The sequence below is a fragment of the Tiliqua scincoides genome, chromosome 4 (genome assembly GCF_035046505.1).
Source record: "Tiliqua scincoides isolate rTilSci1 chromosome 4, rTilSci1.hap2, whole genome shotgun sequence".
Lineage (NCBI taxonomy): Eukaryota > Metazoa > Chordata > Lepidosauria > Squamata > Scincidae > Tiliqua > Tiliqua scincoides.
This window is the reverse complement of record NC_089824.1, coordinates 4,910,169-4,936,157: the sequence shown is the minus strand read 5'-3', so window position 1 is coordinate 4,936,157 and position 25,989 is coordinate 4,910,169. Positions and strand designations below refer to the sequence as shown.

The 25,989-nt window shown below is 47.1% G+C and overlaps 1 protein-coding gene across 7 annotated transcripts in view; it reads right to left on the bottom strand.

The window, feature by feature from the left end:
- Window positions 1-25,989, bottom strand: part of TSNARE1 (t-SNARE domain containing 1) — a 417,418-nt gene that overhangs the window by 149,280 nt on the left and 242,149 nt on the right. For all 7 annotated transcript variants that reach the window (XM_066625627.1, XM_066625626.1, XM_066625633.1 and 4 more), the window contains exon 9: window positions 1,775-1,847. In XM_066625627.1, coding sequence (XP_066481724.1) covers window positions 1,775-1,847 — 73 coding nt within the window. The remainder of the gene's footprint in view (window positions 1-1,774; window positions 1,848-25,989) is intronic.

The following is a 25,989-nucleotide window of genomic DNA, read 5'->3' as shown; positions in this document are numbered from 1 at the left end:
ACATATATTTCTGCATTGTCCCCAAAAATGGACAATGCAAGTTCTAGGCATTTATCTTGAGACGTGAATGGGGAAGTGCCACAAGGGCAAGATTCTGTCGTATATTAGACCACACAATTGGTCAGTTCCTAGAACTGGGGCACATTGCTCCCCATTAACTTAAAGACACATAGGGCTTTCTTATTTGCAAAGACAAGTATGTGCACATTCTTCCAGTTCATACAAAAAGCCTTGAAGCACTACCCTTTTTTTAGTGTTAGTGAAGTATGAGCCAAAAATATTTGCCCTGAATTTTATGTTCCTCCATTTGCAGGTAACAAAAAAAGGGGGTGGCAATTTTCAGGAGTGGTGAACTTTGGATGGCAACACTGACTGGTGCACTGCTGCATTTTCCCTCAGAAAGCCTTGGAATGACACCATATCAAGAAGCATTTCCATGAAAATGAGGGCGAGAGAGGGCAGATCCACCCCTATTCTCACCATCAAATTCCCCAGCAGGGTGGCTGAAAGTTCACCTTAGAGAAGGTGTGGCCCAGACTGAATCTGAGCCAACCAGTTAGTGGTCAACCGATATTCCTATTCAAAAGACCAACTGGCTTGCTATAGCACAAGGAATCTGCTCTTCAGATCAGCATGATTGATTGAATGATTGATTGAATATTGCAAGGTCAGGGGGAGGGAGGGAGAGAGAGAGAGAGAGAGAGAGAGAGAGAGAGAGAGAGAGAGCGCATAAAAACAATAAAACAAAATAAACCAATGCCATAGTATAAAAAAAAACCAGCACAGTATAGAGTAAGAACTAAACAAAAACCAATTCAAATAAAAAAAGTCTTCATCCTACTCTAAAACACCAGTAAAGAGAGGGAAATTATTTGCTCCACTGAAAGGGCGTTCTGGAGACCAGGCACCACCACTGAAAAGGCCCTGTCATGGGTGATCACCAGCCACTCCTCCATTGGAGGCAGAACCTGCAACCTAGCCTCTAAAAATGACCTCACAGGATGGGCAGATGTATGCGGGGAGAAACAGCCTCTGAAGTACCCAGACTGTTCCCAGATCCCAGACTGTTCAGGGCTTTACTGATCTTCACCAGGACTTTGCAGGGTGCTCAGAAACACGTAGGCATCTAGTGGAGATGATATAGCAGGGGTGTGGCCAAATAATGACTCCTGGCTTGAGGCAGCGACCTAATTCTGTACTAACTACTTCAACATGCAGCAAAGCATTTTCCAGCAGTCATGACATGATTGAGTAGGGGGTATGACTGAGACGTACAAAATTATGCAGGGGATGGATAGAGTAGAAAGAGGGATGTTCTCCTCCCTCTCATACAACACCAGAGGAAGGGGACATCCACTACGGAGACATCCACATTCCCTTGAACATTCTCAGATGTTTTGTCTGGGGGACGAGGACTCTGAAGTTCCCTTTGAATTTCACTTTTTATCCATCTGTGTCAAGGGCAAGGACACTTCTCCCAAGCATGATGCTCGATTTTTATGTACATGGAGTTGTTGTTTACATTTTATGTTCTTGCCTGACTGGCAGCCCAATCCTATCCACACTTTCCTGGGAGTAAGCCACATTGACACTAATGGGACTTACTTCTGAGTAGACATGCAGAGGATTGGGCTGTGAATCATTTGAAGTGGTATAGTCCAGGCATAAGCTTACCATCTGATGTCTTTCTCCGCACTGAGATTTTTAGGATGGACGTTCCAGGCAGAAATAAATAAATAAATAAATAAATAAATAAATAAAGTCATGAACTTACCTACTGTGTCTCCTTGCTCATATACCATGGAGGCCAGGTCTTTAACTATCTGGTTAATATCCAGCATGTCACTCTGAAAATGAAGGGAAAAAAAATGAAAGGATATAGATCAGATTTTAGAAATGGGCTATTTCAGGATGCAAGGGAGGGCACCAGGATGAGGTCTCTTGTTATCAGGTGTGCTCCCTGGGGCATTTGGTGGGCTGCTGTGAGATACAGGAAGCTGGACTCCCCCACGCCCTAGACATTTTGCTGGTCTTGTCAAGCCCTTTTCACTTTGCTTAAAATTCCTCAGTTTTGACTACATAGAAAGAGCAAAATTGTACACTTTGAATGGCATTTGACAGCCATTTAGGCATGTGCAGGACCCTCCTGAGAAAATGTACTGGTCTGGATGGAATGTTCTGTGCTTCCTTTTAATTTGGGGATAGTCTTTCAAGACTGAAGGTTGCCAACAACAACAACAACAAAAACATTTCACATGGTTGATCTAAAGCACTGGCGGACCCAGAGGGGGGCCAATGCCCCGAACACCAACCCCCCCATGGGCACCTCTGGACCCTCGCCACTGCTCCCCCAGGTGGAGCGCCCAGGAGCACTGCGGAGAGGCAGCTTGCTTGCAGCTTGGTGCCGACTAAGCAGCCCCCTCCCCTCCTCCTCCTTTATAGGAGGATAGGAGACAGGCACCCTAGAGAGGCACTGACGCTCTAGGGTGCCCATCTCGTCTCCTCCTTCCTGCTGGAAGCAGCCCCAGACTACTGCCGTGGAGACCTCCACGGCGCGTAAGGCTCCGTGGAGGCCTCGACTGCCTCCTCCATTCCCCCTTGTTTTCAAAGGGGGAAAGGAGGAGGCAGCTGCGTGGAAGTAATTGCCGTGACAATGACGTCACTGCAATTACTTCTGGGTCAGGTGCGTGGGGAGGCGGAGAAGGGGGGCAAAACGGGGTGTGGGGGCAGAATTCTGGGGGTTGCCCCGGGCGCGGGGACCCCTAAGAACGCCTCTGATCTAAAGTTGTGTTGTTTTCTTGCTTCCCTCAAAAGTTTTATTGGAAGAAGAACTTCCAAGAATTTTGTTCTATTTCTCCTTAGAATAAATATAAGTATTCCATCCCCAAATCATCTTAGGAGTCTTGTCCTAGCTGGTATGTGAAAATCTAACTGAGATTTCATTTTAGGTGATAACATGGTGGTCACACTCAGCAGTGAGCACAAAACAAAGATAAATTCTTTAAGATATTTTCAGGATTTAAAAACAGCCTTCCTGCTACATTGCAACATGAGGATGAAAAAAAAAAAAGAGGGAGAGGTCTCTATGGCTAAAGCCATACAGTATTCATTCAATGGACTCCACGTTTCCCACATAGCTTAAATGTCTTGGCCTCACTGTACAACCACATGTGTACATAAGGATGTTAAGGAATGTCTTGGATTCATGACCAAAAGGAATAAGCCAGCACTCTGGCTCTGCAGACACAACCCAAGAAAGTCTCCTTGCATCAATAGGCCCAAGTAACTTAATCCCAGATCAAACTCCATTGCTGGGCCAACAAAGTACAGTACTGTATTAGTTTAAGCACTTCTGGGTAGTTGTATGCCTGTTTTTTATTACAAAATCAGTAGGGCAAATGGTGGTTGGTTGATCCAGATCAGGGCGGTGGTGGAGTTGTTCTTCCTTTTATGTTCCTGCTCCACACTCCTGATCCAAATTAAATGGGGTCCTCCATGGCTATTAGACCAAGAATGAAAATGTGCAGTGCTGTCAATGGAAGTGTCCCTGGTCAAGCAGCACTGTGGGGAGTCCCAATCCTGATTGTGACTGGTGAAGGTCTAAATCTCTCCCACCAGTGTTGAAGTCCAGACTGAGTTTTTCAGTGCATATGATTGTACAGTCCAGAATGAAGGAACACCCGAGCACACAGGGGACAACATAAGCTTGTGGTGATACAAACCCCAAACTTTCTCATTATAGAATGAGGAGCTAGTACTCACTCTCTTGAGGAAAAGGGGGGGCTTGTGCCAATATCCAATGAGTCACTCCAGTTCATGGTCATAAAAACTCAGTGAGATTTTTGGCTCTCTTTTTTTTTTTTTGCACACAAAACCCTCTGCAGCTTCAAAAGTGACTTGCTACATGGGAAAAGCATGGGGTCAAGGGATGTCCTTTTATTGAAAGAAAAATGGTCCTGAGGCCTTTTGGGATTCTCATAATCAATGGTGTTTGGTGAGTAAGAGAGAATTATAGTCTTACTTAATGTAATGGGCTTACTTCTGAGTAAAGTAAATAACCAATTTTCAAACACTTCTGTCTATGCCTTCCAGATAACCATAAGCCCCAGGAAGTTCTATTGCATAAACTAAGCAGTAATTCTAGGTCTAGATGGGATACAGTAGACCACACTAAAAATGGGAACTTGCCTGTATGGACAAAACAACTACTCAGCCTCCCAGATTTGTTCCTCATGGTATTCTCTAGAAGTTCCTTTTCTAGCTCAGCTAGCAGAAGCTCCCTTACAAAGAGTTCCTGTGCATATTAAACTGTAGGGCACCCACAACGCTGGGCCTTCTGGGACTAGAAGAATTGGTGACATTTGAGAGTTTTCAACCTGCCGCTGGGACAGCTCAGCTGCCTCCCATGATGAATTCAGAAGGGGTGCCATGTGGATCTATGTTCCTTGGGGAGAAAGAGTCCATTATGCGGCGGTGAATACCACAGTACTTAATTATGTAATGCTGTAAGAATCTCATTAATTTGTGATAAAGCCGAGGAGAGCCATTGTGAATCACTGAATACGCTCAAAAAAGACAAAACCGGTGAACAAATCCCAGAAACAAAGAGCCCGAGAAAGGGACAGGAATGAAAACCAAACCAAGGGGACGTGTCATCTATCACAAATGGACCCGTCTCTGTTGGCTGACAAATTGAATCTTCTTTTAATTTTTTATATTCAGAATGGCTGAACATCCCACATGATGGGGGCGGGGGGGGGAGAGCCAGGTACTGGCTCCAGCAAAGGAATGGCAAACCAGAGGCCACCATCCAGTCCAAGTGAAGCACTTCTAATAACCCAGTCCTGTCTGTGCAATATGCTGGTGGAACATACAGTCCCCCAGTGCATTGTGACAGCCACCATTGTTGCAGCCACTACAATGGTCTGCAGTTTGCTGCTGAATGTGTGGCAGCTGGTGAGCCCTGCACTAACAGCGGTGGGTCACAGACCAGCCATTAATGCAGGAAAGGTGGTAGTGGGCGGATTGGGGAGGGGATCTGACTGGGTCAGGGGCGGATATCAACAGCAGCAGTGTCCAGCAGTGTATGACCCCAATCCGGGTCTGATACACACCCCTCAGTGTAACAGATTTACACCATCAAAATAACTGGCCTGGACTTTGAGTAGGCCCACTGGGGATCAGGGAGCAGGAGGAGAGGTACGGAAACAATTTCTTTACTGCAAGAGCCACAAGCTGGCATTGGATAGGATTTGGCTGTAAATTCCAGTAACCAAACGAGTGAAGCTGCCTTAAACCATCCAGAGGACGAACTATTCAGGTTTCTGGGATCTTCTTGCTTCTGACGAGAAAGCCAAAGTTCACCATCCACAGACAGGTGGAAAACAGCAGTTTCAGGGGCGAACCTGCTCCTAGAATGATGGGGGCAGAGTGCTTCTGTGTACCTGCTCAACCAGGGAATGAGGTCACACTTCTTTCACACAAAACCCATTTCTGAGTTTTCCTCAAGCTTTCTTTGTTCAGCAGACAAATTTAGGGGGAGAGAAGCATTGGGGGGGGGGGTATTGCAACCATTTAACAATTGCAGAATGGTATCTTTTCACTGATCTGCAAATCACCCTGAGAACAACCTGGAGATCCCAACCTACCTTCTCCCCACACCTGTTATACTGAACCCGAACTTGACTACTGGCATAATTAACCCAAGAAAGGCAACTATAACTAGTTGTGGCTCTCCATGGTGTGTGGCAAAGATCCCCCCATCCTATACTACCTGAAGTCTATTTAAAAGGCATACTACCTTTTAAAATGTGATTCCAAGGATGCAAGTCTTTGCACTATATACAGTAAAATGCTACACCAAAGGGGACAAATTCCAACTGTTGTCCATGGTGCCACTTTCTGCAGTACGGTGGTATGCACATGGGACAGGACCTGCTCTGTGGTGGCCCCCAGGCTATGGGAACTTTTTCTCTCAGGAACTTCAAAATCTTCCTTCTAGAAATCTGTCCAATCCCCTTTCAAAGGCATCTAGGCCAGATGCCATCACCACATCCTATGGCAAGGGGTTCCACAGATTAATGGCACTCTGGGTAAAGAAATATTTTCTTTTGTCTGATCTAAGTCTAACATGGCTCTCTCTCTCTCTCTCTCTCTCTCTGACATATCTGTTGGCTGCATGCAGGAGGCTTAACTATTCCACAAAAGATAGCCCTGGAAAATGGGCCGCTCTTCTCTTTTGTGAACATTTCTGCCACTGAAGTAAACTCTCGATATCACAGTGGACAGCACACCCATCAATGCCTGGTAAATGTGAAATATGTTCACTTCTGGGCAGGTCTTCAGAGCTTGCATCCTGAGTACACTTCTGTAATGCAGCGAGTCATGGACTCTTCACTCACAACAGGAGAGGAAACTGAACTCTTTCCACATGCGCTGCCTCCGACGCATTCTCGGCATCACCTGGCAGGACAAAGTTCCAAACAACACAGTCCTGGAACATGCTGGAATCCCTAGCATGTATGCACTGCTGAAACAGAGACGCCTGTGTTGGCTCGGTCATGGCGTGAGAATGGATGATGGCCGGATCCCAAAGGATCTCCTCTATGGAGAACTCATGCAAGGAAAGCGCCCTACAGGTAGACCACAGCTGCGATACAAGGACATCTGCAAGACGGATCTGAAAGTCTTAGGAGTGGACCTCAACAGGTGGGAAACCCTGGCCTCTGAGCGGCCCGCTTGGAGGCAGGCTGTGCAACATGGCCTTTCCCAGTTTGAAGAGAGACTTTGCCAACAGTCTGAGGCAAAGAGGCAAAGAAGGAAGGCCCATAGCCAGGGAGACAGACCAGGGACAGACTGCACTTGCTCCCGGTGTGGAAGGGATTGTCACTACCGAATCGGCCTTTTCAGCCACACTAGACGCTGTTCCAGAACCACCATTCAGAGCGCGATACCAGAGTCTTTCGAGACTGAAGGTTGCCAACGAGGTGGCTCCTGACATTTTGGGAACAGTGTCAGGGAACTCTGAATGATTTTCTTACGCCAGGCTGCAGTTAACAAGCTGCAGTCTTTGGCACACATTTTAGTTGGCTCAGTAGCGTAGCTACAGAGGGTGCGGCACTGAAAGTATTGTAGGCACCCCAACATTCAGTGTAAGTGGACCCTCCTACTTGCCATCGGAGCTATTCTGGGCAGCTGTGATTGCCGGTATAGTTTGAGCTCATGAGAAATCATCCTTCTAGCTTAACCCGCATCTAACGTGCACATTTGAGACTGAGATGTTGGGCTGAAGCACTTTAAGCAGGTCTCACACTTGCAAAGCAGGGATTGATGGCAGCATTTGCGGAATGCAAGCTGCATTTTTACTGGGACACACCTGAAGCATATACGTACCTAAAATAAACCTCTTTGCATCCAGCATGTGCAAGCACGCATGAGCACAAGTAAGGAAGGGGCAGAACAGAGAAAGTCTAGGAGCAGAGAATGATTTGCACACAAAGCAAGCGGGAGGCGAAGGTGCTTCTTCTGAGACCAGGCAATAATGTCAGTGTGGCTCTCAAAGAGCAATTGCGCTGCTTCTTTTCTCCTTGTGCCAAGCGTCAAAACTTCCCCCCTTCATTAGTCCAGATGGCTGGTGCCTCTGGGGCATTGTAATCTATATCTGAAGACAGAGAGCAACGTGTTTGATGTTACTCACAATAGAGGACATATTCCAGCCTCCTCCTCCCGTGGGTTAATTTATCACTAAGAAATACTACCCTTAAGTTCTGCTACCAGCATCATCAGGAAGAACAGGACTCAGGGAACTGCAAAGATTCTCATTCCACCCCTGTAACTTGGCACCGGGATTAAAATAGAGCAAGCCGGGCAACAGAAATTTGAAGGATACCTGCTGGCTGCAGTTAAATATAGCATTTTTACTCCTGGAGAATAAAAGAAAACCTGAACCAGCTATGGATTGTAAAGCAGAGGAAATTATGCTAGGGGAAGTCATATAATCACAAAAGAGAAGAAGCCCCTTGGGTTTTGATATTTGGAAAAGGAAGGATGGTTGCCATGCCTTCACCGCACAGAAAAGCAGAGGGAGATACAGGGCTGTTTTCCCTCTTGCACTCTGTATTAAACTTGATAACAATCTTACTTGTTCTTGAACAAAAATCAGGAAGAATACGGACCGCTTTTCAGGTTCAGTCCAGTTCAGAAAAAGGACTGGTTCAGTCCAGTTTCCAGGTCCAGTTCAGAAAAACTCAGCCTTCCCACCAGGCAGGGGTTGGTCAGGTTGGGCTCTGGCCAAGGGCCAGGCTAACCCCTGAGCCCTCAGTACCAGCTGCAGTTCCCAATGCACCATTGGGGCTCCCCATGCTGTCTCTGTCCACCATCATTGGAGTGCTGGTGGACAGGGACAGTATGGGGAGCCCAGTGCAGGGATTTGCCCCAGAGCTAAAAACCTGGTACTGTAGGATACACTAGAAGAAAGCACAGAGTACAGGATTGCTTTGTTTTCCCCCCCTCCTGCCTCCCTATGTATCTGTGACCTGACACTCCTTAGCACATCAGGATGGAAGGCAAAGGGTTTGTTGCGAGATGCAGGCTTTTCAGGGGATACTCCTATTGCAGCCCTAAATGCTACCACCCTCCCCCCCCCAGCATGCTAAGAACCCAGCACATCTGAAGAGGAGGAGGAGGGGGAAAAGGAAGCTTTCCTCTTGACCTGAGGCATGTAGTGGCAACGTACAGAAGAAATTCCTTTTCCTATTTCCCCACTGCTCCTCCTGTCAGAGGGGTGAATGAAGGGCCCATTTAGGGAGGTTTGCATGATAGTGGGGGCTTGTGGGAATGGGGTGGCATGTTCCCTGCACTTGAGCTCGGAAGAGAGTTTGGGAGGTTTTAGCTGTTCACCTATTCAGGAGGGCTTTGTGGTCCTCCATTTCCAAGCCTGCGCGTGGGAGACACTGTTGACATGTAGAGGCTGTGCTCACCCAGCCTATGGAGCCAATCGCAGGATATGGCCTGGGTTCTGGATTCAAAGCTGGGCAGCCATGTAGCTCAAAGCCCTGGGGAGATGAAGTCCAAGCCACTCAGAGCTGGGTGTTCCTGGCATATAATGAATGCATTGCCAAATGTCTGGAAACACAGGAAGTTCAGTAAGGACATCTGAGAAGAATTATCGATCTGAAGTCTTTCTTTCTCCTGCAAACTTCCCCAACACCACCCCATCCTGAAAGTTCTCTGCTTGCTAAACAAATATTCCGCTTATCAGCTTAAGAACATTCTGTGCCGCTTCTGTGATATGGGAAAATACATTATAGTCTGTTCCATGGGGAAATTTTGAGAAGCCTTGCGCAGCGAGGGTGCTTGGTGCAATTTTCCCATTAAGACATTCCAGATGGTTAAACCATAACCAGCCCTATTTTATACCACTACGGGGACACTGCTGGCTTTGCATTAATCCTGAAACCAGGTTCACAGCCCAATCTTATCTCCCACCAGCTTGTGCAAAGCAGCCGTGCCGACAGAGGGTGAGCTTCATGCTATGCTGGGGGTAAATGGCCTGGGAGAAGTCAATAATCATTTTTTTACTTACCTCTCTGTAAGCTGCTTGGCCATCAATGAGTCTCTTTGCACCTATGCTACCTATGTAGCTGGGATACATCTGAAAAGCCTTCAGGGGCATGTTAGGCTGGATTAAGGGGCATAGCATCTTGGTGTGGGCTGCTGCAATCAAAATCCTCCCTCTCCCACCCCCTCCCCAATCCTCCCCAAAAACCAGCCTCCACCATCACCTTACTTGTTCTGGTGTGGGTTGGGTAAGCTGGGGGCAGATGTACTGGACCTCCAGCTGCTCAGACTGGTGGCCCCAAAGCACATGACAATGCACATGACAAAGCGGTTTGGTGGGCCGCTATGAGATATTGGCGGGCCGCTGTGAGATACAGGAAGCTGGACTAGATGGGCCTATGGCCTGATCCAGTGGGGCTGTTCTTATGTTCTTAAACTACAATTCCCAGGAGGCCTTGCAGGTCTCTTGTTATCTGGTGTGCTCCCTGGGGCATTTGGTGGGCCGCTGTGAGATACAGGAAGCTGGACTAGATGGGCCTATGGCCTGATCCAGTGGGGCTGTTCTTATGTTCCTAACTACAATTCCCAGGAAGCCTTGCAGGTCTCTTGTTATCTGGTGTGCTCCCTGGGGCATTTGGTGGGCCGCTGTGAGATACAGGAAGCTGGACTAGATGGGCCTATGGCCTGATCCAGTGGGGTTGTTCTTATGTTCTTAACTACAATTCCCAGAATGCCTTGCAGGTCTCTTGTTATCTGGTGTGCTCCCTGGGGCATTGGGTGGGCCGCTGTGAGATACAGGAAGCTGGACTAGATGGGCCTATGGCCTGATCCAGTGGGGCTGTTCTTATGTTCTTATGACAATGGCACAGCTTTCAAGGTGCCTGACTGGGTCTTACAACAGGGGATCTTGTTATCTGTAGCCCCGGACAGGATTGGGCTGTAAAGGATGGAACCCACGTGAAGCCCACTATGTTAAAAAGGGAACGCTAGTGAGAGCTTCAGATAAGACACTCACGAGGCAAACAATTATTCTGTCCTTTCCACCCTGCTTTGCCAAGCTTGACTAGGAGATGCAATTCAGTGAACAGCAGAATAACTACAACTCTTCCTGGCCCTGTTCCATGCTTAGCGTCTGGTCTGAAGCCTGACAGGCGAGGTAACAAGAAATGACAATTGTTAAAAGTGGCTTCACAATGCGGCCTCACATTTATTGGAACTCACTGGAGTGTATTGCCAAATTATTTTGTATCGGCTTTGGACTGGCGCCAGTGGGCCACGGCCTGGTCATATAAGTGCTCCTTCAAATCAGGTGTCCAAAGCTGGATAAGCAGTTCAAGTGAGGTATTCTGCACTAGTCACATCTCACTTGGAATACTGGATCTAGGGGAGGGGACCCTGATAAGCTGAACTGGGCAGTAGCATTCCGGGAGGACAGCACTAGGTTTTGTAGGTGCCTCAAGGCGCTCTGTAAGTTGCCCTTCCCCTCACCTTCAAACCCATTTCGGGTGGCCAAGAGCAAAGCAGAGGAGTCTCCTCCGCTTTGCCCTCACTGCTTGGGATGGCTCCAAAGGCAAGAGGGAGGCGTCACTTACACAGCGCATTGAGGTACCTGTGCCTCAATGAGGTACCTCTAGGAACACTACTGGAACTGGGTTCAGGGAAGGGCAACTAAGACGAAAAGTCAGCTGAAGCACAAGGCAGCTTTTCTTTGCCTATAGAGTCGGAGCAGGGCGGCAGGTCTTATTAGAGCAGGTCCAAAATGATGACAAGAACTTACAATCTGGAACGCCCTTGTAAGTTGTTGAAGCTCAGCCTGGTTGGTTTTAACTTTTAAGAACATAAGAAGACCCCTGCTGGATCAGGCCAAAGGCCCATCAAGTCCAGCTTCCTGTATTTCACAGTGGCCCACCACAGGGAGCACACAAGACAACATGACACAACCTGTGTCCTGGTGCTCCCCCCCCCCACATCTGGCACTTTGAAGTAGCCTAAAATCAGGAGCTTGCATGTACCTATCCAGACTTGTAACCCATGACTGCCTTTTCCTCCAGAAATTTGTCTAAGCAAAATGCATCACTACTTCTAGGCAAGATGCCATCACTACTTCCTGTGGCAAGCAGTTCCACAGACTAAGTTAAAGAAAAAGAAATATTTTCTTTTTTTTCTGTCCTAACTCTCCCAACACTCGATTGTCAGAGAAGTTGATGGAGATGATAAAGTATCTTCTAAAAATTCAGTACAAACTCTGTCCACCAAGTGGGTCTTCTTTCTTCTGGACAGGCTGGGAATTTCTAACTGTCCAGAAAAAAAATAAAAAATAATAATAATAAAAAATAAAAACGTAATTAAAAAACACCACTGTAAGTACTAAATATGTGACAAAATTCAAGTATCAGTCCCTTTCCTAGCCTGCCCAAAGCACTAGTAGTTCTGCATTGTAAAGGTCCCCCCTCCTCTCCTCACCAGAGACATTTACTGGGAAAAAAATATTGCAGAGAAATTCATTTTCTTTTTAGTAGATTTCTGGGAAACTAGAGTAATTATCATCGTCTTAAACTGTCACAAGTTCTCAATTGCCTTTCAGTTATTATTTCAGTTAAAATGTGATACTGCACCAACCACAAAAAAGTGGTCTGATTTGCAGTTAGGAAGTACCTGCATGTTGGCATCCTTCAGTCTCGGAAGACTGTGGTATCGCGCTCTGAATAGTGGTTCTGGAACAGTGTCCTCTCCAGTGCACGAAGCCTGGGTAAAGTAGATAAGGAGGATAGACTGCTACCCATGCAGCAAATGAGTCATCCAGTATATTTAAGAGAAGAATGTTATCGGTTGGGAACTAGGGTTCCAGTTCAATTCACTCTTTCCTAGGCCCCATTGAACACAATGGAACATACTTTTGAGTATGCATCAGATTGCGCTGTAAGACTCAGACACAGAGAAGCAAACCAATGCTACATTATGCCACAGTCTCTCTTTTTGGGTTCATGTTCTCCTTGCTTTAAGCATTGTTGAAAGCAGAAAAGTTGCAAAACTGATTTTTCAGTTTCTGGGGGGAGGGGGGATGAGTATTTCTCCAACACCCTCCTTGCAACTGCACAAGAGTTCAGATGACTTTCCAAAGCCGTTTGCCCGGTCAGTCGATCAGCATTCAGAGACACTCCAAGAGTTCCTTCACACCTGTCACCTGTACTGCAAGCTGCATTCGCGAATCCTGGTGTTCTCCTTCTGTTGGGCTCTGTCCATAAATGAGCAGAGGGCGGAGGAGCAATGATGTATGGGGCCTTGCCACTCCGGGGCTAGTAGAGTGATAGGTGCACACTCCAAGGCACACTTTAGCCCCTCTGCTCATGTAGAGTGTTGGGAGAGTTAGAACAGACAAGAGAAAATATTTCTTTACACAGCGTGTGGTTGGTCTGTGGAACTCCTTGCCACAGGATGTGGTGACGGCATCTGGCCTGGACGCCTTTAAAATGGGATTGGACAGGTTTCTAGAGGAAAAATCAATTACGGGTTACAAGCCATGATGTGTATGCGCAACCTCTTGATTTTAGAAATGGGTTATGTCAGAAGGCCAGATGCAAGAGAGGGCACCAGAATGCAGGTCTCTTGCTCTCTTGTGTGCTCCCTGGGGCATTTGGTGGGCCGCTGTGAGATACAGGAAGCTGGACTAGATGGGCCTATGGCCTGATCCAGTGGGGCTGTTCTTATGTTCTTAAACTACAATTCCCAGGAGGCCTGGCAGGTCTTCTTGTTGTCTGGCGTGCTCCCTGGGGCATTTGGTGGGCCGCTGTGAGATACAGGAAGCTGGACTAGATAGGCCTATGGCCAGATCCAGTGGGGCTGTTCTTATGTTCTTATGTAGTGGTATACAGTCTGGAAACCACCACCTCCGAGGAACATAAAGTTTCCATTCTTAATAAGCTTTTGGGTGAGCCTTTTCTATATGCCCATGAACTACCCTTCCTTCTTGTCCTTGACTCCCTGCTACTAACAAAATCGATCAATGACACATTTTTGTTTGCCCCCCCCCCAAAAAAATAGCATATCATTTACACAGAGGCTGTCTTCACATCTTGAGAAAGCATAGTGTTCTGCATTGTAATTGACTGTGTGCCGAATCCTACCCAATTTTCCAGTGCCAATGCAGCTGTAATGTAGCACCGAGATAAGGGACCAAATGTTTTCTTGAGGAGGTCTTGAGGACTGTTACCCTCCCCCCCCCACAGCCAGATGCAGAGCACACCCTCTGGCATTGGCATTGCTACATCAGGCTTGAAAGTTGCCCTAGATTTTGGCCTTTAGGCTACTAGGCTACTAGGTTTACTACTACAAGGGCCCTAGATTTGGGCCTTTAATGGCCAAGTAGCTGAATGGAATTAAGCTGAATCTCAATTGGCAGGAAAGAGTCTAAGACTAGAAGTCTTCCAGGTGGGACCTGGTCAAAAATGGGTGGTGTTTAATCTCCATTCTGGGCGCAACTATTCTTTTATGGACTAGGAAGCTTACAATGGCTGTTTGGAGCCTTGGGACCTTCTCTAGCCATCAGTGATGGGGCTGGGTGAGTATGATGATTGGTTCCTTGAAAACTGCACTGATGGCACATGGATGTTGTGCTGACATCAAGCTGATTATGCACCAATGTCAAGACACTACTCTGTGGATGATGGGCTATGTCAAGGTTTCCATTGATGCTGTTGGCATTTCTAGGAAAGGTTGTGCCAGCACTGATGGGAAGGCATTGCTTGAAAGGGCTTAGATATGACCAACTTTGCACCAGCATCCATGTGGCACCTGAACAGGACTGGGGTGTAAGTCTAGGAGGACCAATGCATTCTAGCATCTGTGAGAAGGCTACTGATGCGCTAATGCTGAGAAGAAAAAGTCCAGTTTAATTCTAAGCTGATCCTCCCGCATTCCGATTCTCTTTGACTATCAGCCCCACATTCATTGGTTACATCAGTGCCGTATGAGGAGGGGAGAGAAATTCATGCAACTGGTAGACAGATGCTATCACTCTCTCTCAATCCCCTTGATGCATTCCTGTGGATCACTGCAAGCTGCGGGGATGTACCAGATGTCAGCTCTGCGGGACTGGAGTAATTAAGACCATCTTTGCATCATCTCTGGCTTGGTGGACTGTTTGCATGGAATTATTTATGCTAATTCACTCAGACACAGGATTAGGGGTCTTGGTACCCAAAGAGGATGCCTGTCAGAGACATGGGGATTTGAAAGTGCTGTTGAAGTAGGCCAGCTGTGAACCTGTAATGGTGTTATCAGTAGTGTACCTGAACACATCCTGATACCATGAATCTCAGCAGCTGCTCTTGGCGATCACCCTGTTATCTCCCAAATAATTATCTTCAGAGAGTGAGCTTACCTCCCCCCTTCTAATTTACATATCCTCTTTTCTGTTCTCCATCTGATATGCCTCTCTATGCTCAAATTTCAGCAGCTTTAAATAATTCTGCCCCTTCGGAATTTGATTAGGGCGAAGTGCATATACATAGATATCAAACCCCCCCTCCCTGCCCCATGAGCTGTTGAAACATTTTGGAGGCTACCCTTGCTTCTTCTTCCATCATTGTTTCTCCTAAATTATACCTGGTTCTTCTATCATCCCTTCTCAACAATTCAACTACCTCTTAATCTATGGAAGTAGGAGGAGAAGCTGGTCTCACCTCAGCCGAAACTAGCTATTTGCACAGAGACCCACATTTAAAAAAAAAAATACACAAAATATTACCTACAGCCTAATTTAGAGATACAGAAAGCCCTTTTGCGATTGCTATTGTTACACAACTGGGAGTCGGGAACTCTTGCCAATCTACTGCAAATTATCCAGTAATCTACAAGTAGATCCCAATCAGGTTTCAGGGCACCCCTGGGATAGGCAAACAAGAGCCATTTGCAACACTGACAGATGCAATGTGCACATTTGTTCAAGCTATGCAAAAGAAGCTCAGGAGCCATTTCTCAGTTTATCACAATACTGATGTGGAAATGTGACCACAAATGATTCTACAGATGTGTTTCCTCTCAACCTCAGGCTTCCCCAGCTGGAACATAACATCTCATTCACCTTACAAAGTTGTTGTTGTAAGGACAACATAAAGTTAAGACACAAGAAATGGTTAAGACACAAGTGGCTGAAAATATCTGGCCTAAAGTCTGTGCCTATATGCTCTTTTGGAAATGCTACAACGCTATCTTGTCTGGGAAGATGTTATTCACGCAGTGAGTCTGAATAATCCTTATATTTTATATAAACATTTGGGTTGGTGGACTCAATCTCCCAGCTCTGACTCCCATCTTGCACCCCTAACTCAGACCCCTGGTGCATTTCCTGGTTTCTGGTTCCTAGCTCTCAGTGGTCTACTGCCTACGGTTTAGCCCCGAGAGCCCCCTAGTTGGGGTAAATGTGAGCGAGTCTGCAGCATGCAAAACTCAGCTTTCTCTGTGGCTGCACTGAAAACAATAGCCTGACAAGGAGGAAGATGCATAATTAATATTCTTCCAGTCAAAATAGTACCCAGCTGACGGAGAGGTGGCAAAAATAGGCTGTCTCTTGGTTATTATTAGATTTTCTGATTGCTTCTTGAGCTCAATACCATTAGACACATTCCTTAGAAACGACACTGAAAAATACAACTCTTGAATTGTTAATAATCATTTGTTAAAGCAGACATGTTTCAAGGCAGTCCTTCCTCTCTTGGAATGACTTTGGTGACGTTCTCCCTGCAAGAACTAATCAATCGTATAATGGAAATGAAGGAATGAGCGCACCAATCTCTGAGCGGTTTCGGTAAAGAATGCCATTGTCTCTGTTATTAATACATGGATTAGGGTTGACTCTGAAAAATAATTTAGGACAATTAAATATACTCGCTGATAAAAATTACCCCGCCGAGCTATTATTAGCATGCCATTCACGTCAAAGTGGACCTCCACTTCGCTTGTCGACTGTGATAACACAGTGGTTGTTTCTACTTATGGCCCAATCCCATGGGCCGTTTGCAACAGCAGGAGGCATGTCCCACTATCACAAAACTTTGGATGTGGATGGGGAGTGCACTGTTGCTGGGCCAGTCCGAGTCACTGCTGCAAGGCACTGACCACATTGGAGCCTCCCTGCCGCAGATCCTAGGTTGTGTCAGCCTTGGTAAGTCGGCAGCCGGGACATGGCTTGGGCAAGGTAGGAGAGGAAAGGGAGAGTTTTGGGAAGGATCTGGGGAGGACAGGGGACATTTTGGAGAAGGGAGGCGGTGGATCCGGACAGGTGGACAGGTCGATGAAAGTGTCGACCCAATGTGCAGCGGCAGTGAAGAAGGCCAATTCTATGCTTGGGATCATTAGAAAAGGTATTGAGAACAAAACGGCTAATATTATAATGCCGTTGTACAAATCGATGGTAAGGCCACACCTGGAGTATTGTGTCCTGTTCTGGTCACTGCATCTCAAAAAGGACATAGTGGAAATGGAAATGGTGCAAAAGAGAGCAACTAAGATGATTACGGGGCTGGGGCACCTTCCTTATGAGGAAAGGCTACGGCGTTTGGGCCTCTTCAGCCTAGAAAAGAGACGCCTGAGGGGGGACATGATTGAGACATATAAAATTATGCAGGGGATGGACAGAGTGGATAGGGAGATGCTCTTTATACTCTCACAGAACACCAGAACCAGGGGACATTCGCTAAAATTGAGTGTTGGGAGAATTAGAACAGACAAGAGAAAATTTTACTCAGTGTGTGGTAAATCTGATCTCAGTAGTCAGTTTTCTGTCTTCCCCAAATGCCTGTAAATCTCAATTGCAAATTGTCCAGGATTTTCTAAGCTTCAAAGATCATTTAAGGACCATCAAAGGTTTGTGTGTCTTTATTTTAGACCTGAGCTCAGGGCTAGAAATTGCCTGCTCCACACTTTTCTGCAGAAAAGCAGAGGTGATGCAATCAACTCCCTGTCAGCCTCAGTTATTAACAGTATTTATTAACAGTATTTATATACCGCTTTTCAACTAAAAGTTCACAAAGCGGTTTACAGAGAAAAATCAAATAACTAAATGGCTCCCTGTCCCAAAAGGGCTCACATTCTAAAAAGATGCAAATGAATACCAGCAGACAGCCACTAGAACAGACACTGCTGGGGTGAGGTGGGCCAGTTACTCTCCCCCTGCTAAAAAAAGGAGCACCCACTTGAAAAAGTGCCTCTTACCCAATTAGCAGGGGTTAATTGGGTTGTCCCTATTGGCAATATGGGAAGATTACTACTGCTTACCTTGCACTGCTATTGCAAGGATAACATGTGAAGATGTAAAGAACTTTCACACACAGAAAGTTTTGTGCAAATACTAATTTATTTGTATCTCTCACACACACTACTGTTTTTTTACTCCTTTTTTTTACTGCAACAGACTAACATGGTTTCCCTGCTATAACTTTCACAATTTGTATATAAAAGATATTTTAAGTCCTTAATGAGTATCACAAGCCAATCAGACAGCTGTAGCTTACCTCATTAGATAAAGAACAATAATGTTTGAAAGATGGCTATGTTATCAACTGCAGAGCTGCCAATCAAGGAGAAAGGTCTGTTTTTAGAACATGAAGAGACAGCGCAAAGACCTCAAAGCTTCCTATTCAAGTATTTAACCAGTGTAGAAACTGGAGGTGATGAGGATATATTTCGGGATCAGTTTGGTGCTGTATTGAGAAGCTGAAAACAGATCATCTTAAAGTGGAGGGTAAAATGTAATGGTGTGGTGCTGGGTAGGGCAGGTGTTCTTGACTGTGATCCTTGACAATGAACAATGCATGGGCATGTTGGAGAATCCTTATTCTCCATTACTTGTTAAAGAGGCAAGCCATTTTCAGCTTATCTTGTCTCTTCAGCAGTAAAAAACAGCTGGAGTAAAAACTTCAACGTAGAATGGTGTGCACAGGTGGGGCTTTCGTATCCTCTGATTCCGTGGATCTGGCTCAACACAGGTTCCCCGGAACCACGCTGAGCCAGATTAGGCCCAACCTGAAACTTTCAGAGGCACCCAGAACTGTGCTCCGGTCACCTCCAGAGCCTACAAACACCTCTGAGGCCTGTGTTTTGCATCAAAACCAGAAGTGATGTCCTTCCCCAGCCCTCCAAAAGCCTTATAAGGCCTTTAAACATCACTTCTGGTTTTCGTGCAAAACAAGAAGCGACCTTCTAAGGCCTCCCAGAGACCTCAGAAGGGGCTCTGGAGGTGACCTGAGCACAGCTCTGGACACTTTCGGAAGCCTTAAGGGTTGCCAAACCATGGATTTTTATCCACAGTTTTTTTGGTATCGACAGGGGGTCCAGGAATGAAACCCCTGCAAATACCAAGGCAGATGTTCTGGATACAAGCCAGCTTCATATGTGCTCGGAGCTGTTGCCGAATGCCCCGCAGATCTGAAATCCACGTACAGGATGGAAACTGAGAAATCTGTCTACAGAAGGGGGAAAAACGAGGATTACTGAGTAGTAGAGATAAGACACTGATAAAGTTTTATTTCTTTGCCACAAGGCTCAATTTCAAAACCAGGAAGCAGCAGAGTGAGATGAGGCCTGCCAACAGCATCTTGTGCTTCATTTAACTAACTATGGTTCAGCTGAAAGATTATGTCTGGAACATTATGCTTTCTCCAGGAAAGCTCACTCCTCTGTATCAGAAACAGCAATCTTTCTCTTCCTTTGACTCCCTCCTGAAACGCTACTTCTTCAAGCAGTTGTTCACGAATGACCACAGATACCCTTATTGATTGCATCCTTTGTTCAGTACCTTGTCCATACAATAAAAGATCCCGGAGCACAGATCTCTTTAGAAGTCATGTTGACTGAGCAGGTGAACCTTCCCAACCCCCGACATAAGTAGGTTGGCCGTGGTTATAAGTGGTAAAGGAAATGCACTAAAGGAAATGTCAGTAAGTGTAAAGTCATGCACATTGGGGCAAAAAATCAAAACTTCACATATAGCCTGATGGGTTCTGAGCTGTCTGTGACAGATCAGGAGAGAGATCTTGGGGTGGTGGTGGACAGGTCGATGAAAGTATCGACCCAGTGTGTGGCGGCAGTGAAGAAGGCCAATTCTATGCTTGGGATCATTAGGAAAGGTATTAAGAACAAAACGGCTAGTATTATAATGCCGTTGTACAAATCGATGGTAAGGCCACACCTGGAGTATTGTGTCCAGTTCTGGTCGCCACATCTCAAAAAAGACATAGTGGAAATGGAAAAGGTGCAAAAGAGAGCAACTAAGATGATTACGGGGCTGGGGCACCTTCCTTATGAGGAAAGGCTACGGCGTTTGGGCCTCTTCAGCCTAGAAAAGAGACGCTTGAGGGGGGACATGATTGAGACATACAAAATTATGCAGGGGATGGACAGAGTGGATAGGGAGATGCTCTTTACACTCTCACATAACACCAGAACCAGGGGACATCCACTAAAATTGAGTGTTGGGAGAGTTAGAACAGACAAAAGAAAATAGTTCTTTACTCAGTGTGTGGTTGGTCTGTGGAACTCCTTGCCACAGGATGTGGTGATGGCGTCTAGCCTGGATGCCTTTAAAAGGGGATTGGACAAGTTTCTGGAGAAAAAATCCATTACTGGGTACAAGCCATGATGTGTATGCACAACCTCCTGATTTTAGAAATGGGCTATGTCAGAATGCCAGGTGCAAGGGAGGGCACCAGTTTGAAGTCTCTTGTTATCTGGGGTGCTCCCTGGGGCATTTGGTGGGCCGCTGTGAGATACAGGAAGCTGGACTAGATGGGCCCATGGCCTGATCCAGTGGGGCTGTTCTTATGTTCTTATGTTCACTCTGCCCAGGCTCTGAGGGAGCTTTCTCTCGCTGCATGATAAACTAATAATTAACTCCTATCTCTATTCACACTACTGGGTGTTTCCTAAACTCTGGTTTCCAATTCCAAGCTGCAGAATATTTTTGGAAGGAAATATTTGATTCACATATAGAACTGGAGAATTACTAAGGGCACCACCACCCCCGACAATGCCCCCAATGTACCAATTGGGGGGAAGGCCATTGGGTTACCCTAAGAAGTGCACCCCTGGCCAAAAGGCAGCAGAGCTAAAGGCAAGGTTCCTCAAAAGGGAGACAACAAGGCACTGCCCTGGATCTGTTGCCAGGGTGACAGATACACAATTCTCTTTCCTGCCAGGAAGCCCAGATGGTCCAGGGGATGCAGCCATGAGGTGGAGTAGCCCTGTCAAGCTGTTGCTGTTCATAAGACAGCCAGCCACAGGACAGAATGGGTCCACCCCAGAGCTGTCCAACAGCTAGGAGAGAGGAGGAAGGAATGGAAGCAAGAGCCAGGGGAGGAGGGCTCAGGGTGACAACCTCCTTCCCTGTCGTGACTGCAGATGGGGCTGGGAGGGACTGGGACTAGGCCATCAGAGAAATTGGGCAAGATGCCCTCTTTCCGCCACACGCCACAAGCGAGGCAAACTCATATTCTGGACCAAGTAACCTCTACCTTGTTCCCTGATTAGTAATTGCAAAGGAAGTAAAAAAGAACAAAAGGGTCTGTGGCTGGAAGAATGAAATTTTCCAGTGAGTTCTGTGTGCACAACATATTTCCACCAAATTTGGAAACTCTTCCCCAGGGACCCACCACCACCACCACCTGAGGAATTTTGCAGAAAACCAACAGAGTTTGGGGAAGATTAGCATAGCCTCTCAATGCAGAGATGCTAATTTAATACATGCAAGGAGTTAAAAATCTGCTTTTTTATTTTATTTATTTTCTTAGCCTCTTTCCTCTGTCGTTTCAGCAGGAGCAGAGCTTGAGCCTTTAATGGCAAGTGTTAATGGCAAAAGAGACTTGCAAGGTGCCAGTAAGCCTAGTTGTCCAGATCCTATGGTACAGAGTCATGGACTCTTTGCTCACAAAAGGAGAGGAAACTGAACGCTTTCCACATGTGCTGCCTCTGACGCATCCTCAGCATCACCTGGCAGGACAAAGTTCCAAACAACACAGTCCTGGAACGAGCCGGAATCCCTAGCACGTATGCACTGCTGAAACAGAGACGCCTGCGTTGGCTCGGTCATGTCGTGAGAATGGATGATGGCCGGATCCCAAAGGATCTCCTCTATGGGGAACTCGTGCAAGGAAAGCGCCCTACAGGTAGACCACAGCTGCGATACAAGGACATCTGCAAGAGGGATCTGAAGGCCTTAGGAGTGGACCTCAACAGGTGGGAAACCCTGGCCTCTGAGCGGCCTGCTTGGAGAAAGGCTGTGCAGCATGGCCTTTCCCAGTTTGAAGAGACACTTGGCCAACAGACCGAGGCAAAGAGGCAAAGAAGGAAGGCCCATAGCCAGGGAGACAGGCCAGGGACAGACTGCACTTGCTCCCGGTGTGGAAGGGATTGTCACTCCCGAATTGGCCTTTTCAGCCACACTAGATGCTGTTCCAGAACAACCATTCAGAGCACGATTCTGTAGTCTTCCGAGACTGAAGGTTGCCAACTAACTAACATGGTATAGAACAACTTTACCCATTTGGGCAGAGAGAGCGGTAGCCCAACCAGGGCCAAGGTAGATTTGCTTCACACCTATTGGTTTGTAGCTTTCTGCCCCATTACCCACAGAGACTGGCTGGTCTTGTTGAAGGACTGCTGCAGAAAATGAAACCCTGCAGGCACTACCAGTTACCAATGTTTGCTGTCAACATCAATGATCTAGGAGGGTGAACCATTCTGTAGCCAACAGTAGGGCAGAAGGAGTCCAAATCTTTAACTTGATTTGAAGACCCAACTATTCCACAAGAGAGAAGCATATATATGTATATCAGGGCCCTTTAAGCATGCTGCTATTTATAGATTGATCTATCATCATCACATCCTTCTTCCAAGGAGCTTAAGACAGTGACATGGTTCCTCCATTTTATTTTTGCATTAAACCTGTGGGTTGGTTAGGTTAAGGGAGGTAGACTGATCCAAGGTCACCCCAGTGAACTTCTTAACCAAGCAGGAATCTGATCCTGTGTTCCCTGGTTCTTGCTGGACACTCAAACCACTACACCAGCTGGTACAGCATAGCAGGTAAGATAGTGAGCTGTGAATCTGGACTTCCTTGGTTCAAATCTCACTGCCTTTTCCATGAGTTCACTGATGACCTTAGGCAAGTTGCAATAGCAGTAACAGAAAAAAAGGGGGAACCACCATGAGAGGGCATGAAGGGCAGTGGAGAAGGAGGGGAGGGGAGCTCAAAGACACCTGGAAAAGGCTTAAGGTGATGGACAACTCCTTTGACTCCTCTGACAAATTCCAGTGTGATGTATGGAAAAGGTTTTCAGCTAAAAAGGCCCCATCTCTCCACCGCTCTACTTCACATCTTTAGCTCATGCAGTGTGTGTTCAGTGGACAGGCCTTTTCTGGCCATTGGAACAAATTCAATATGACCCCACAGAACACAAATTTCCCAGCTATTACTGCACAAAAGAATGCCATAGAAGGTGGAGGAACTGAACCAGTCAGTCTGATACAGGACAATCACCCTCCCCCCTTCCCTTTTCACATGAGCTCCTTACCCCCCTATTTTAGACATCCCTGCTGAAGTGACCTTCAGACCACTCCAAATCTTCAGCTGTCAGGCGGGAGTAATGCAGTCAGATACCTCACTTTTAAGCCGGAGATAAAGAGGTTTTTTCATCAGGCATCTCCATTGTTCGTTAACTGCTCCGTAGCTTTGTTCCCAACAGGAAAGTGGATATTCATAAAAGAACCTGACACCAGCCTTGACTGTCCTGATAACCTTGGAGGAGGCTTGTCAAGGATGAAGCTGGACACAGGCAAACCATCCCTGGTTGAGGCTCTTCTCCAATTATTTATGGCTTTTAAGGACAAACCACTGCTATGAACATCCACTCAGGCACTCCTGGGAATGCTCCCGGCTCTTGCTCTGAGTGAGAAGGTGAAGCAGAATTTTCTCACTCCAGCTGGCCAGGTCCCCCACCACACACTGAGTTCCTGCACATATACGGTTGCCCCCCCCCCATTTTACTTATCCGCTGACCATAAATTTCCCCCATCATGAACATGACTCAACTGCCTCTGTCAAAGTCCCTGCACTTTGACCAGCAATTTTCAATGCTTTTCTTCTCATGAAGAACGGTCTTCTCTATGGTCTTTGCCTCTTGTGATGGCACTTCCGGCTTCCGGGAGACTCTTCTGAGTTCTGCAGCTCTGTTCCTAGGGCAATGGTCTGTAGTAATGAATTGTCAGTCCCTCTTCCTTCGCCAGTGGAAGAGGGACAGGCAATTTGTTACTACAGAGAATTGCCGTAGAAACAGAGCCACAGAAACCAGAAGAGTTTTTCAGCTCCAAACTCCCAAACTCCTGTGGCACACCTGAAGACCTTTTGTGGCACACCAATGTGCCATGGCACATCAGTTGAAAAACACAGAGCCAAATCCTGAGTGTGGCGGTCCGGCTTTCCGCTGGAGTGCACTGTTGTAAATGCGCCATAAGGCACGTTTGCGAGGCTTACCGCCAGGCCAGCACCCGTGCTAGCCCAGCACTGGGCAGCGCTGGGCTAGCACTGGGAGGGCACCTGTCTTCTGCTACTCACAGACTGCCAAGCCACGGCACAGTAAAAGGGGGAGGGGAGGGGGGCCGGGAGGAGACATTCTGAGGAGGGGGGAGGCAGGCGGAGGGCAGAGAGAGGGCGGGGAGGAGGCGTGATGGGGAGGTGGGGAAAGGGCAGATGGGAGATGTGCCGGGGGGAAGGAGCGGGGAGGCAGAGAGGTGGGTCCATTGGAGCCCCGCTCCACTGGATCCTGTCCATTCGTGTAGGGCTCAGCGCCCTGCACAAACTCCTTTACCTTACCGCCGACCTTTTGGTCGGCGGTAAAGTGAGTATCCCCATTGTGGGGCTGCTTCCTTTACCTGGGAGAAGGGGACAAAAGCTCCCTCATCCCGAGGTGCTGCCTGCGGCAGCCCGACAAATGTAGGATGCGGCGGCAGCCATTTTTAGTGCCGCCAAAGTTGGCCACCCTGGGCAGCTCAGGATTGGGCTGCCCGGGCTCAATCCTAGCCACACCTACCTGGGAGTAAGCCCTATTGATTACAGTGGGATTTATTTTTGAGTAGACATGCATAGGATTGCACAATAAGATGTCAGGGAGACTGCTAAATTAGTATCCTTCTCCCTGACATGCTTGTTTTCTCTATGCAGGGAATTTTTAAATAGAGGAGCATTCCGTCACGGGGGGGGGGGCTATCTCTAGTCTGACTGGGAACAACTCTAGATAGAGCTTTACTCTTTCTGTGAGAACTAGGTCTAACTTTACATGGCATTTCAGATAAAGCAAAATGGGGTGTACCCTGATCCAGCAAAATACCCGCAACAAATTGCAGTGTGAGGCACCTCTGCCCTTGGCTCCCCCCGGTCCTCCCCATCTATCTACCTGCTCTCCATTCCTTCTGTCCCTACCAGCAACAAGCTCACAAGACCCCTGGCATGCTAATCATTTCTTTTGAACCGATGGAATGTTCACCAACCTTCTCTAACATCTCAACCACTGGTCTGATGGCTGGAGAGACTCGGTCCAGAGCCCAGACGTCCAGCCTGAGCTGTCCAATTCCATCGCTACAGAGGTTTCAAAGGCTGCAGTTCCCTCCCCCTCCTTTTGTCAAGTTTCAGTTGGCAATGTTCAGTCTCGAAAGACTCTGGTATCGCGCTCTGAAAGGTGGTTCTGGAACAGCGTCTAGTGTGGCTGAAAAGGCCGATTCGGGAGTGACAATCCCTTCCACACTGGGAGCAAGTGCAGTCTGTCCCTGGCCTGTCTCCCTGGCTATGGGCCTTCCTTCTTTGCCTCTTTGCCTCGGCCTGTTGGCCAAGTGTCTCTTCAAACCGGGAAAGGCCGTGCTGCACAGCCTGCCTCCAAGCAGGCCGCTCAGAGGCCAGGGTTGTCAAGTTTATCTGATTGCAAGGGGTTAATTGACAAAAATACTATTTTCCAGCAGACCTCCTGTGATTTAATTTTGCACTGTGCAGCCACAGGGAGTGCCCTTCTGGCTATTCAAAGCTGGAGTTGAGTTCACAAAAAATAGATAAAGCATTCCGACAAGCAGGAATCAGTACCAGCCAGTGATTTCTAAAGGCTCCTGCCACTTGAGCATTCTTAAAAATAGTTGTGGTTTGTTTTTTTAAAGGACAAGGGATGATGCAGACCCTGGGGTCTTGTTGTGTATTTTGCCTTTGGCAAGGCCCCTGGCGCTTCCTTTTTCAAGATGTAAAGAGTGTCTGCTGCAAGAGCCAAACTGAAGACAAAGGAAGATGCAGGTCGAACGCGGCCACAACTTTATTAACTGGCCTTGGGCAGGCGAAGAAAACAACACAGAGCACATAATAACCCATGTAGCAATCTGAAGCTTAGTCAGCAGCATGTCAAA